The sequence below is a fragment of the Eulemur rufifrons genome, chromosome 24 (genome assembly GCF_041146395.1).
Source record: "Eulemur rufifrons isolate Redbay chromosome 24, OSU_ERuf_1, whole genome shotgun sequence".
Classification (NCBI taxonomy): domain Eukaryota; kingdom Metazoa; phylum Chordata; class Mammalia; order Primates; family Lemuridae; genus Eulemur; species Eulemur rufifrons.
Genome location: NC_091006.1, coordinates 24210808 through 24225069, shown reverse-complemented (window position 1 = coordinate 24225069; position 14262 = coordinate 24210808). Strand labels below are relative to the sequence as shown.

The window sequence follows — 14262 nt, the reverse complement described above, 5'->3', positions numbered from 1 at the left end:
GGATAAAGAAAATGTGGTATATACATATAATGGAATATTACTTAGTTTTGTAAAAGAAGGAAATCCTGACATTTGTGTCAACACAGATAAACCTGAAGTAACTATGCTACGTGAAATAAGCTAGACACAGAAAGACAAATACCGAATGATATCACTTTTATACGGAATCTAAAATAGTCAAACTCAGAATCAGAGAGTAGGAATAGTGGATACCAGGGCCTAGGGAGAAGGGAAAAATGGGGAGGTGTCTGTCAAAAGATACTAAGTTTCATTTATGCAAGATGAATAACTTCTGTAGATCTACTGAACACCATAGGGTATAAAGTTAACAATAATGCATTGTATATTAAAAAATTTCAAAGAGGGTAGATCTTATGCTAAGTACTCTTATCACAAAAGAAAATATTTAAAAAATTATTGTAAATTAAAAAATGAAGGGGGTAGAAGAAAACTTTTGGAGATGATAAATGTATGGCCCTGACTGTGGCACTGATCTCACAGTTGTATACTTATCTCCAAACTCATCAAGTTGTATACCTTAAATATGTACAGCTTTTTATATGTCAATCATACCTCCAAGTGGTTAAAATAAAATTAAATTAAAAAGGAAAATAGATTGTGCTAATAGGAAACAGAAAAAGAGAATTTGTGTATGATTATAAATATGAAAGCCATAAATGACAACTAAAAGAATATTGTAGTTTATTTAATGTCTAGAGCAGATAACAGAAAGGACATGCAGATTATTACATGTTGCATCTCCCGGGGTTGCCACAGACAACATATTATTAGGCTAGATGGGCTCCTATGAGTGCAGTTATTGGCTAGACAAACCTCCAACAAAAATGAGTCATGTTTCTGCAAATGACAAAATTTCCTTCTTTTTCATGGCTAATATTCCTTTGTATACATATACCACATCGTTTTTATCCATTCATCCCTTGATAAACCCTTAAGTTGATTCCATAATTTAGCCATTGTGAATAATGCTGCAATAAACACTGAAGTGTAAGTATCTTCTGGTTACATTTTATGACTTTGCCTCACCCAAGCGAGGTTTAGAGGTATGCTCTTCCCCTCTACAATGTTCACCATGTCTGTGACCCTTAGTTGTGAGTTTGTGCCCCCAACCCCCTAATCCCTGGAGAATATTACTACCATGTGAGCACCATAGTGTTGATCAGTTAGTACCAATCTGATGGCGAGTATATATGTAGACTATTCCTCCAATCTTGTGATACCTCACTGCGGATAACGGGCTCAAGCTCAATCCATGAAAATATAAGCGGTGCTAGATCACTGTCATTTCTTATAACTGAGTAATATTCCCTTGTATACATATACCAAATGTTAATAATCCAGTCATGAATTGACGGGCACTTGGGTTGTTTCCAGATCCTTGCAATAGTGAATTTTTTAAAAAGGTAAAAAAATAGACACACCTTTAGCCAGACTAACCAAAAAAAGAGAGAGAGAGAGAGAGAAGACCCAAGTATATAAAATCAGAGACGAAAAAGGAGACATTACAACTGACACTGCAGAAATCCTAAGGATCAGTAGAGATTACTATAAGCAACTATATGCCAATAAATTGGAAAAGCTAGAAGACATGGCTAAATTCCTAGACACATACAACCTACCAAGATTGAACCAGGAAGAAATCAAAAATCTGAATAAACCAATAGCAAGTAACAAGACAGAAGCAGTAACAAAAGGTCTCCCATCAAAGAAAAGCCCAGGACCTGATGGCCTCACTGCTGAATTTTACCAAACATTCAAAGAACTAATACCAATCCTATTTAAACTATTCCAAAAAAAAAAAAAAAAAATCAAGGAGGAGGTAATACTTCCAAACTCATTCTACAAGATCTGTATCAATCTGATACCAAAACCAGACAAAGACACAATAGAAAAAGAAAGCTATAGGCCAAAATCTCTGATGAACATAGATGCAAAAATCCTCAAGAAAATACTAGCAAACTGAATTCGACAACACATTAAAAAGATTATTCATCACGATCAAGTGGGATCCATCCCAGGATTGCAAGAATGGTTTAATATATGCAAACCAATCAACATAATACATCATATCAACAGAACAAAGGACAAAAACCATATGATCATTTAAATTGATGCTGAAAAAGCATTCTATAAAAGTCAACATTCCTTCATGATAAAAACTCTCAAAAAATTGGGTATAGAAGGAATTTACCTCAACATGATAAACATCATATATGACAGCCCCACAGCTAGTATCATACTGAATGGGGAAAAACAGAAAGCCTGTCCTCTAAGATCTGGAACAAGACAAGGATACCCACTTTCACCACTGTTATTCAACATAGTACTGGAAGATCTAGCTAGAGCAATCAGACAAGAGAAAGAAATAAAGGACATTCAAACTCGAAAGAAAGAAGTAAATTATCCTTATTTGCAGACAATATGATCTTATGTCTACAGAAAACTAAAGACACCACAAAAAATTAGAATTGATGAACAAATCCAGTAAAGTTGCATGTTACAAAATTGACAAACAAAAATCAGTGGCATTTCTATATGCCAACAGCAAACAATTTGAAAAAGAAAGCAAGAAAGTAATCCCATCTAAAATAGCTACACATAAAATGAAATATCTAGAAATGAATTTAACCAAACGAGTAAAAGATCTCTATAATGAAAACTATAAAACATTGATGAAATAAACTGAAGAGGACACCAAAAGATGGAAAGATGTTCCATGCTCATGGATTGGAAGAATCAATATTGTTAAAATGTCCATACTATCCAAAGCACTGAAAAGATTCAATGCCAATCCCATCAAAATACCAATGACATTCTTCACAGAAATAGAAAAAGTAATCCTAAAATGTATGTGGAAGAATAAAAGACTGAGAATAGCCAAAGCCATCCTGAACAGAAGGAACCAAAGTGGAGGCATCACATTACCTGATCAAATTATACTACAGAGCTGTAGTAACCAAGACAGCATGGTACTGGCATACAAGCAGTCACATAGACCAATGGAATAGAACAGAGAACCCAGAAATAAATCTACACATCTATCGTGAACTTATCTTCATCCAAAGTGCCAAGAACATCCTTTGGGGGAAGTACAGTCTCTTCAATAAATTGTGCTGGGAAAACTAGATATCCACATGTAGAAGAATGAAACTAGACTCTTATTTCTCCCCATTTACAAAAAATCAAATCAAAGTGGATTGAAGACTTAAATCTAAGACCTGAAACTATGAAACTACTAAAAGAGAACACTGAGGAAATGCTTCAGGACATCAGTCTGGGCAAGAACTTCTTGAGTAATACCTCCAAAGCACAGGCAACCAAAGCAAAATTGGATGATCAGGATCACATCAAGCTGAAAAGCTTCCGCACAGCAAAGAAAACAATCAGAAAGTGAAAAGACAACCCACAGAATGGGAGAAAATATTTGCAAACTATCTGACAGCGGATTAATAGCTAGAATATATAAGGAGCTCCAACTACTCAATACAAAAAAATAAAATAATCCAATTAAAAATGGGCAAAAGATTTGAACAGACATTTCTCAAAAGAAGACATACAAATGACCAACAGGTATATGAAAAAAATTCTCAACACCATTAGTCATCAGAGAAATATAAATCAAAACTACAACGAGGTATCATCTCACTCCTATTAAAATGGCTATTACCAAAAAGACAGGCAATAATGAGTTCTGGCAAGGATGAAGAGAAAGGGGAACCCTCATACAGTCCTTTTGGAAATGTAAATTAGCGCAACCCCTATGGAGAACAGTATGGAGGTTCCTTAAAAAACTAAAAATAGAACTACCATATGACAACAGCAATCTCACTGCTGGGTATATATCCAAAGGAGGATAATTCATTATATCAAAAAGATATTTGCACTTCCATGTTTATTGCGGCACTATTCACAATAGCCAAAATTTGGAATCAACCTAAGTGTCCATCAATGGCTACATGGATAAATTGTACATATACACAATGGAATACTATATAGCCACAAAACAATGAAATCCTGCCATTTGCAACAACATGGATGGAATTGGAGAACATTATCTTAGGTGAAATAAGCCAAGCACAGAAAGAAAAATCTTGCATGTTCTCACTCCTGTATGGGAGCTAAATATTAATAACAATTGATCTCATGGAGACAGAGAGTAGAATGATGGTTACCAGAGGCTGGGAAGTGTAGCAGGTTAGGCATATAAAGTGGGAATGGTTAACGGGTGCAAAAATGTAGTCAGATAGTTAACAAATAATATTTGATAGCACAGCAAAGTGACTATAATCAACAAGTTAGGGTATACTTTAAAATAACTAGAAGAGTGGAATTGAAATGTTCCGAACACAAAGAAATGTTAAATGTCTGAGGTGACAGGTACCCCAATTACCCTGATTTGGTTAACCCACATGTATGCCTGTATCAAAACACCAAATATACCCTATAAATATATACAACTATTATGTATCCATAATAATTAAAAATAAAAAAAAATTTTTAAAGTCACCTCAGAATCCCAATAGACAGATAGATAGCAAATACAGTTAGGCCAATTAATAGCCCTATAATGGCCTCCGAATGTTCAAGTCAAAGGAAGACTAGCATGTCTCTTACTTTAAATCAAAAGCTAGAAGTGACTAAGCTTAGTGAGGAAGGCATTTGAAAGCTGAGATAGCAAAGGCTAGGCCTTTATACCAGCTGGTCAAGTTGTGAATGCAAAGGAAAATTTCTTGAAGTAAATTAAAAGTGCTACTCCAATGAACACATGAATGATAAGAGAGACCTTGTTGCAGATGTGAAGAAAGTTTTAGTGGTCTGGACAGAAGCTCAAACAAGCCACAACATTCTCTTAAACCACAGCCTAATCTAGAACAAGGCCCTTTCTCTATTTTAAATTCTATTAAGGCAGAGAAAGGTGAGGAAGCTTCAGGAGGAAAGTTTGTAGCTAGTAAAAGTTGGTTCCTGAAGTGTAAGAAAAGAAGCCATTTCTACAACGCAAACGTGCAAGGTTGAAGCAGCAATTGCTGATATTGAGGCTACAACAAGTTATCCTGAAGATCTAGCTAAGATCACTGATGAAAATCTAGCCAAGATCATATTAAGCAATAGATTTTCAATGTAGGCGAAACAGCCGTATATTCACAAAAAGATGCCATCTAGGACCTTCATAGCCAGTGAGAAGTCAATGCCTGGCTTCAAAGCTTCAAAAGACAATTGAGGCCGGGCGCGGTGGCTCACGCCTGTAATCCTAGCTCTCTGGGAGGCCAAGGTGGGCGGATCGTTTGAGCTCAGGAGTTCGAGACCAGCCTGAGCAAGAGCGAGACCCCATCTCTACTAAAAATAGAAAGAAATTATATGGACAGCTAAAATATATATATAGAAAAAAATTAGCCGGGCATGGTGGTGCATGCCTGTAGTCCCAGCTACTCGGGAGGCTGAGACAGGAGGATCGCTTGAGCCCAGGAGTTTGAGGTTGCTGTGAGCTAGGCTGATGCCACGGCACTCACTCTAGCCCGGGCAACACAGTGAGACTCTGTCTCAAAAAGTAAAAAAAAAAAAAAAAAAAAAAGACAATTGACTTGCCTATGAAGAGCTAATGCAGCTGTTGACTTGAAATTGAAGCCAGTATTCATTTACCATTCTGAAAATTCCAGGGCCCTTAAGAGTTATGCTAACTATAAGCAGAACGACACAGCCTGGATGACAGTATATCTGTTTATAGCATGGTGTATTGAATATTTTAAGCCCACTGTCGAGACCTGCTGCTCATAAAAAAAGATTCCCTTCAAAATATTACTGTTCCGTGACAGTACACCTGGTCACCCATGAGCATCCTCATCCAACACCCCATAAAATGCTTCTTAAAAAATCAAATTCTGTTACTTGTGACTGAGTTTGAGGTAATATTTCAGAAGACAAAAGCAGAATTAAAATAGTGACTGAAAAAGAATCCATAAACTGTTAAGTATACTCTTCTCGGAAACATATTTTGTATTATTTGTTGACGTTGAACATTTTTGGTATGTTATCCCTAAAAAAATTCAATATTTTGTCTCCTATTCAAAGATTAGTTATAAAAAGTACTATTAGTTGCGGTAAATTAGAATTTGCAATAAATACCAGCTCTATTTCATATTATATATAGCCAGATGTGCGTATGTATGTGTATATATACATATATAGAGAGAGAGAGAAAGAGAAAGAAAGAGAAAGCATGCACACACACAGATGCCAAGCAGAATTTGTTATTGCTATGCAGGTCCTGGCAAAAAAAGTAACTAAATACATAAATATATAATTTCAAAATGCAGTTGTTCTCAATAAGCAGCCTATGTTCTTCACTTAACTTCCTGTATGATTAGCATAAAGGTTTGTATTTCTGTGTGTTTTGCAATCCAGTTCAGAGGGTGGAGCTATCATTAAGATATAATTATTCTAGATAAAGGAGATCAACAAGGTTCACAACTAATATAATCTGCATATTAAATAAACAAAATTAACATGCTCCAGAATCTGACTGCCACATTTCTGAAGAGCCATGTGTGAGAGAGGTAATGAGCAGGTTAGAGTGCTGCATACAAAGAAGTTTAGGAGCTTCTCATTCTTGAAATTTTCCCCTCAAATACTGAGCTGCCTTATTATTGACTAATTAACTAAAAAATTGTGCAACTTAGATGCTATTTCATAAGACTTAAAATTTTTATAAATAACCATTTTTTATGTTTTGAAGGTCTGAGTATTCCCAGAAGTTTAACAAGACATACCATATAGCTATGGAATAATGAAGAATAATTGAATTTTAACTTCTGGGCTTTAAAAAAAAATCCTTATAAGTATGTGCACAGTTTAAGCAATGTAAGTGTTAAATTTTGTGTGTATAAGAATACCTAGGGTTCTATTATTGAATTTCATATTCTAGTAGATTCTACTTTTATTTCCATAAATAGATCAACAGGAATTCACTTCCATGTTTGCATGAAAGCCCCTTAATCAACTTAGTATAGTATTATATATGGCTATAGATGTAACTCTGAAAAGGAATTATAGTCAGAATAAAAGCTTATTCCATAGCTGTATGCATCATAATAGCCATATTTCATTAAGTATACTGCAGCATTTGAAATCTAGATTTCACATATTTTCACCTATGCGGTTAAACAGTTAAACATTATAAATGCAACATTAGTTTCCTCAACATTAGCATATGAATCAAACAAAAGGAAATTCTAATAAGTAGTTTCCATTCTAAATGTTTATGTCATTTATTCTAATGCATAGGTAACACATTATTCAAGTAGATAATCTACTTCCAGTCATCTAGAACAACTCCTAATACATGCCTGTTGAATGAAAATGCATCATATTTAAAATCTACAAAATCACTTCCGGAAAGGCAATCATGAATATAGAATACTTTATTCTTATTCGTTTAGAAGTATGTACATTAGTGCTGCCTAAGTTCTGGATCCACCTAAAACAAAATTTTTTTTGAAAGAATGTACAGTGAAGCTTAAGTATGAACTCTGGCTTAGCAATATCAGAAACAGTACTGAGCTCAGTTGGGCAGTGGGGTAAGAATATAGTAATAGTTGGGTTTACTATATTCCTTAATAAACTGCAACTCTACTTTAGACATCAAACTTTCCAACTAACGGAGGGCCCTAAGAGAGTCAAGGCAAATAAATTTCCACAATACAAATATAGACATACACAACACGACTGAAAATCTGATTCAAAGTCCATAAATTTGTGAGTGGAGAATAGCTAATGAGCCATATCATCACAGTTTAATTACAAGTAATGTTTAAGGTTCTTTTAAAAGCTGCTGTCAGCAAGAGAAAGATGGCCGTTGACCAGCTAAATGAATTGAAATAAGAAAAAATTAATTGTTTTGCCAATTTTGAAGAAATAGTAAACATTAACTAAATTCTTGCTTTTCTCGTTGGGCCGAGAAGTAAAGAACACAGGAACAATCCTAAGCAAGAATTAGTTGCCCAAAACGTAAGAATCAGAAAAGGAAAAGAATCTAAGTCTGTGTTCTCCTCTAAGAGGACACATTTCTTGAGTTAACTTCACTATTATTCTGTTCATTCTGTGAAAAGGTGAAGATACTTGTCTCAACCATTTCATCTGATAATATACCACCGACTCAACTGCAACATCCCATGAGCTAATATTTCTTAAAAAGTGGTATGATATATAAGCTATGAAAAAAAATGATCTTTCCCTTCCCTATCAGAAATGGTGGCCCGTACCACCTAAAGCAACTGAAGTTTGCAATTGGAAATGAAGGTATAATCAGGACCTAGTAACCACTAAAGAGCAAGATGATTAGGGGAAAATGAATGAGAAGAGGGGAGGGGAAGGTAGTCAGTAGGGTCAAAATGGGGCAGGAAATGCCTCACTGATTTAGCAGAAAGGAAAGAAAGGATGACACCTGTTGTCGTAGTTTCGAGGCGGTGTCTATGCTAATATGTCAAACCCAATTCTTAACAGGCCTCTACAACATGTTCAGGTCCACACACATGACTGAAATAATTAGTTCAGTGTTAAAGATGGGAGTAATATAAATGACCTGATTTTTAATCTGTTTTTAAAAACCTTTAGCAAGATAAAGCTGTAGGTTCTTTTACTTTGCACTGATTCTCTTATGATTTGACCCTGATGTATTTATTGCACTGAAGGCCTCATTCATTTTAGGTCTTTCTGCCTGTTCAAGTTTATTTGGCTGATTATAAAAAGAAGCAGTGCAAAGCAAATGCCAGAATCTGTCAATGGACGCGACAGGCGGATACAAGAGTTAAGGCAGTTGTTTTGCACCTTGTAGATCAAATGATTAACTGGATTTTTTTTTTTTTTCCTTTTTGCTTACAATACTATCTAGACAAACCCTACAGTCTGTTTTGCACTAAGGTTTGTCTTTGTTTTTGTTTTTTTTTCTATTTTCAGGAGTTAATTCTTACCAACTTGCTCTTGTCTTATTATCTCACCTGTTAGAATGTGTCTTTAATATTCTAATATCAATAACAGCATTTTTTTTTAGACAGTACAAAGGATTTTTCAATCCTTTATATTTAGTTTTTAAAATCATGTATTCTGAATGTTATTTAGTCGTTCCATATATTATATTATAGGGAAAATAAAACAAGACCAGGAGGAGACTTAATCAATTTGAAACACATGAAATTTTTGGTATTCAAATTTTACCCTGCAAAGGTGGCAATTTCACATGGTCCTTGCTTGCAGATCATACCGCATATTTTCTATAGTTATATTTTAAATTAATTCATCTTTATGTTATATAAAATGCCAAAGATGTGGTCTTCATCTGATGATAATGTTATATAAGTTGTGGAATACTTCAAAGTAGCCTGTTGTCAGATTTTGAGTAATAATAAGCAATTAATTATAAACTTTTTAAAACTTTGCAAGAAATTAAAGACTAATATATTTTAAATACTGGCAAGTACAGGGAATTAGTTAAGAGTCAAAGTTTAGTCACATACACTATTGGAAGGAAACATAATAAACAGAATCCAAAATAAAAAATGGAAACATTTCTGATTTGTCTTTGAATTGGGTTTTGAACATGGATTTTGCATATAAATGTTCCTGAAATGCTAAGGGTTCGCAGTGCTTCATAATAAATAATGAGGCCTTATCATGTTCATATGATTCAAGAATATGAAAACTTTATTGCAACTTGTCCCTAAATATCTATCAACTACCCTAACCCATCCAACCCCATAGCACTCCTGCGATACAATATCCTTTTTAAAGGCTACACCAAATGACTGCTTAAAGCAACACAGACTTATCTTCTTGGTCAAGTTACTGGTTTTCATGCTGTCTTCCCACATTTGTTGAATAGTGTTAAGAGGTGCTATTTAGATCTCCACAAGGCTTCCTTAAGCACAGAGGGAACCTCTATCATTATTTAATTTTTTTCAAAAGGCATTTCAGATATTTAGCTTTTGTTTATCTGCTGATAAACATGGGCCATAGAATGTTACCACATACAGCAAAAATCTATTTTTTTTTAAAAGCTAGCAGTTAACAAAGAAACTGAATTTTTAAAAATTTTGGAAAGTGTAAGATGTTTAACCTCATGGTTGTCACATTTATAATTCACATCCATTTGTTTGTTTATCTTGTCTTCTCCTTTAGATTGTCAATACCATAAAAGTAGAGACCATGTTTGTTTCATTCATATAGGTGTGTATTTGTTTATGTGCATCTGATATATATGTATACACATAACACTCAACAAGTAATATATATAGATATGCACATATATGTGTGTATAATGTGCTACCAGTATAGGCTAGCATAATACACATTTGTTGAATTAATTAATAAATGAAACTTTAAGATCTAGTCTATAAGCATTTATTTGATGCTTTCACCTCTTGAATAAATTCTAATCACCACCACAACATAAATTTACTTGGAATAAATTATCTCCCCTGTTCAGCTTTTTATTTACCTGCTGAATTACCATATCTCAAATATCTCCTAGGCCTTCTTTAAGAAGTTATGTGAGATATGTACACACATAGATATATAATGAAGAGAAAATCTGAAATTTATTTACTGCTAGTCTTTCCTCTGTTCTCAGTATCTGTTCTTTGGCTTTAGGCCTATGTAATCATAAGTCAACATGCACATACGGAGAATCTGCAATAGGACAGGCAGTCTGTTTAGCACCAGAGATACAGAGAGCTTTCTGCTTAACTGGTGAGACATAACTGAAAACAAATAACCATACAGGGAGAGAAGTACCAACGTAAACCTACACGATGTGTTATCTCAGTTTGAAGAGGATGGCTGTGCTTCAGGGATAATTAAGATGTGAGGGTACGAGAAAAGTTTCACAGTAATTTTGATTAGAATCTTGAAAGACTGTGGGGTCTCACCGAAAGTGGGGAGGAACATTTACTGTAGGCAAAGGAAAGAACCTGTATGTAAACAGTCTCGCTGCCACTCCATTTAGTTCCCCAACTGTACCCAAATGACAATAGCGCCATCAAACTGTGCTCGTCCACCCTAATGGTTCTAAATTGCAAATTTTATCATTTTTTCCTCTCGCTTAAATTTTGATTGAACTTTCAAAATCAAGTCCAGAGATTTTAATCCGGTAAGAAAGGCCCTTAATAGACTGGTCACTTCAGTTTCGTCTGACAATTTCCAACATCTATTTGAGAGCATATCTCAAGTCCGACATTTGCAGGGATGATGTTCTCTCAGCCCAGAATACCTTCTTCTTTCTCCTCCATCTAATTCCTACTTGCTTTTTAAGGCTAAACTCGGTGATTACATATACAGAGAAGCTTTTATGAGATCGAGTGGGCACCCCCATAGCACCCTGTTTATGCTTATTTTTTAAATTTATCAGATTGTGCCATCAGGGTGTGGCTTGTTGATTTGCCTCACCACAAAGGTCTCTTCTGGTGACCGTATCTCTTACCTCTGCCTCATTTATAAAGGGCACCAAATCTAGGGACTAGTAAAAAAAAATAATAATAATAATCTACAATCTGGGATGATTTAAATTGTCCTTTAGTGCCTTTAAGAAAGTTAATGCTCTCCATACTAACTATTAACTCTTTCAAATCATAGAATTTAAGTATTCAAAAGGACTTGAGGGCTATCTAATACTGTGTTTTTAAAAATATTTTTGACCATGATCCACAGTAAGAAATGTTCTGTATCATGGCATGGTACACACAAACACTCATATATCCAAGACAACAGTTCCACAAGATATAGTCAAAATATAACAAAATTAATATCAGATATTATTCATTACTGTTGAAATACAACAAAGAAAAAAAAAACAAAATATCAGAAAATAATAAACCCAAAACAGCTTTGTGTTTATCCATAAAAATGATTTCAAAGCCCATTAATGCTGACAACCCCTCCCTCCTATTATGCTACTGTAAACTGTCCCCATGTTTTATAGATAAAAGTGAAGCCTTGAGAGGTAAGTGACTTGTGTAGACAAATTAGTGTGAAGCTGGATCTAGAACACATCTAAATGTCATGCTGGAACTTTTTCAGCTTAACCACAGTGAAGATAAGACTCTTGCTAAGAAGCTATGGCATATCTCACTTGTTCATTCTTTAAGACGAGATCCCTTGAGCAAAACACTTTTACTAACACATTTCAAAAATCACTACCTTACCTTCTCTTTATGCACAATCTCTATTTTTAACATAATATCTGTGTTAAAAAAAATGCTAGTTTGGAATCCAATTAGAAAGGATATTTAAAATCGTCAGAACTATAAACTCTGAATCAAATTTGATAAGCCTCAATATGGAAATTTCATATGAAATGAAGCTTTCAGAATGGAAAAGTGAGTGAGTAGAGATGACACCATAATTGGGAAAAGAAGAACCAGGCTAATAGAAAAAGACAAACCACAGAATTCTAAAATAAATGAGCATGAGACAACTGCAAATATAAATTTAAGAGGAAAGTGTATTAGAATTATTAAGTTTTTTAAATGAAAATTTTAGCATATTATATTTACATGAATGTTTGTTAAATATAAAAGTTTTTTATATTGCACATTTTATCTTGTTCTGTATTTACCTTGGTAAATAAGAAATATACTTTCTTGTATTTCATAAGAAGTACACACAGCTTGCTGTATCATACTATCATGAAAGTGTCTCTGGCAAAAGCTTTCAGCATGAAATGGACAGTCTTCCTCAGGTTCATACTGTTATTAGAAAATAAATTAGGGAGGGCAAGAAGACTCATCATTTAAGAGTGCCAGAGCCTACAGGCTTAATGTGTGTTATTTAATTGAAGACAAAATCAAATGACTGAAAAATTGCAATTATCACAAAATCATGATTAAGTCTGAAACAACAGTCAGTACAGAACATGTGCGAACCCTGTGTCTACAGAGAGATTAAGAACCTCTTTAAGAATTATGGTTAGACTGAGCAGGAGTTTGAATGAAATCATTAGTCAAATATCAATTATTCATTCTTCAATCAGTAAAACAATAGCCTGAATATTATCTAAATATAATCATATGCACAAATTTATCTACCTTAAATTCATCAATTGATGAATTATTTTGGAGTTCAAATGTCACATAGAGTCTAGATTTTAATTTTACTTCAATAATTTTTATAGATGAGTATTTTTACTCATTTATATAATACATACAACAATCCCATTGCCTATCATACTTTCTTTTAGAGTTAAACCAATAACAATTCTAATACCCATTCCTCTTAAATTTATATCTCATTTTCCTGGAATATACTTCAATAAGCAACATATGATAAAAATCTGTATCATGCTACTGAACATATTAAATTAAATGAACTATATTAAATACTTTATTCTTTGAAGCACAGGTTTTTCTAAATGTTTTAATATAATAATTTGTTACTGCACATCATTTCCCTTTGTATTATTTAGAAAGAAATGACCACATCGGCCGCTTTTCAAAAGTCTTACATTCATTCTTTGAGACTAGATCCCTTGAGAGCAAAACACTTTTACTAACACATTTTAAAAATCACTACCTTACCTTCTCTTTATGCATAGTCTCTATTTTTAACATAGTACCTGTGTTAAAAAAAAAATACTGATTTGGAATCCAATTAGAAAGGATATTTAAAATCTTAAGGACTGTAAGCTCTGGATCAAAATTGATGAGGCCTCAATATAGAAATTTCAACACCACCACAATAAAACAACAACAACAACAAAACAACACAATAAAACTTTAACAGAAAATACAAAAGCACACACATGAAAAACTCTAATTTTTGAAGCACTCTCCACCAACCAACATCTGCGCGTCCTGTCTCCGGAGTTGTGAACCTCTGTCCCCACTGACAACCCTTACTGAGAAAAACTGAGTACTTACGCGTACATCATGAACCCAAGACTGGGGCAGCTTCTATTCAGTCAACATCTGATCTATATCAGCCAGGTGAGGGCTGGGAGGCTGGAAAATAATGACAGTCATTGGCAACAAGAAAAGAAACCAGTCTGACAGGTTTAGTGACTGAGATGTGCAGTCTTGATATAGCCTGATAAGAACATGATCAATTTTGTGCCAGCTGGTTCCACACCATGATGTGATTGTCAATACCCGCATAGAGAAGCCCCAAACAGTAGAGGGCTCAGAATGTGCAAATGGTGATGACTCAGAAGACCACACTTTTCCGGTTGGGAAGGTGTGATCAGCATTGAGGTGTGGCCCT

General features: G+C 34.4%; 1 protein-coding gene across 1 annotated transcript in view; it reads right to left on the bottom strand.

Annotated features, from left to right (window-relative positions):
- LOC138374654 (transmembrane protease serine 11F) overlaps window positions 1-13982 on the bottom strand; it is a 63723-nt gene extending 49741 nt beyond the window's left edge. The window contains exon 1 of the mRNA XM_069457695.1: window positions 13923-13982. Coding sequence (XP_069313796.1) covers window positions 13923-13933 — 11 coding nt within the window. The 5' untranslated portion in view covers window positions 13934-13982. The remainder of the gene's footprint in view (window positions 1-13922) is intronic.
- Window positions 13983-14262: the final 280 nt, after the last annotated feature.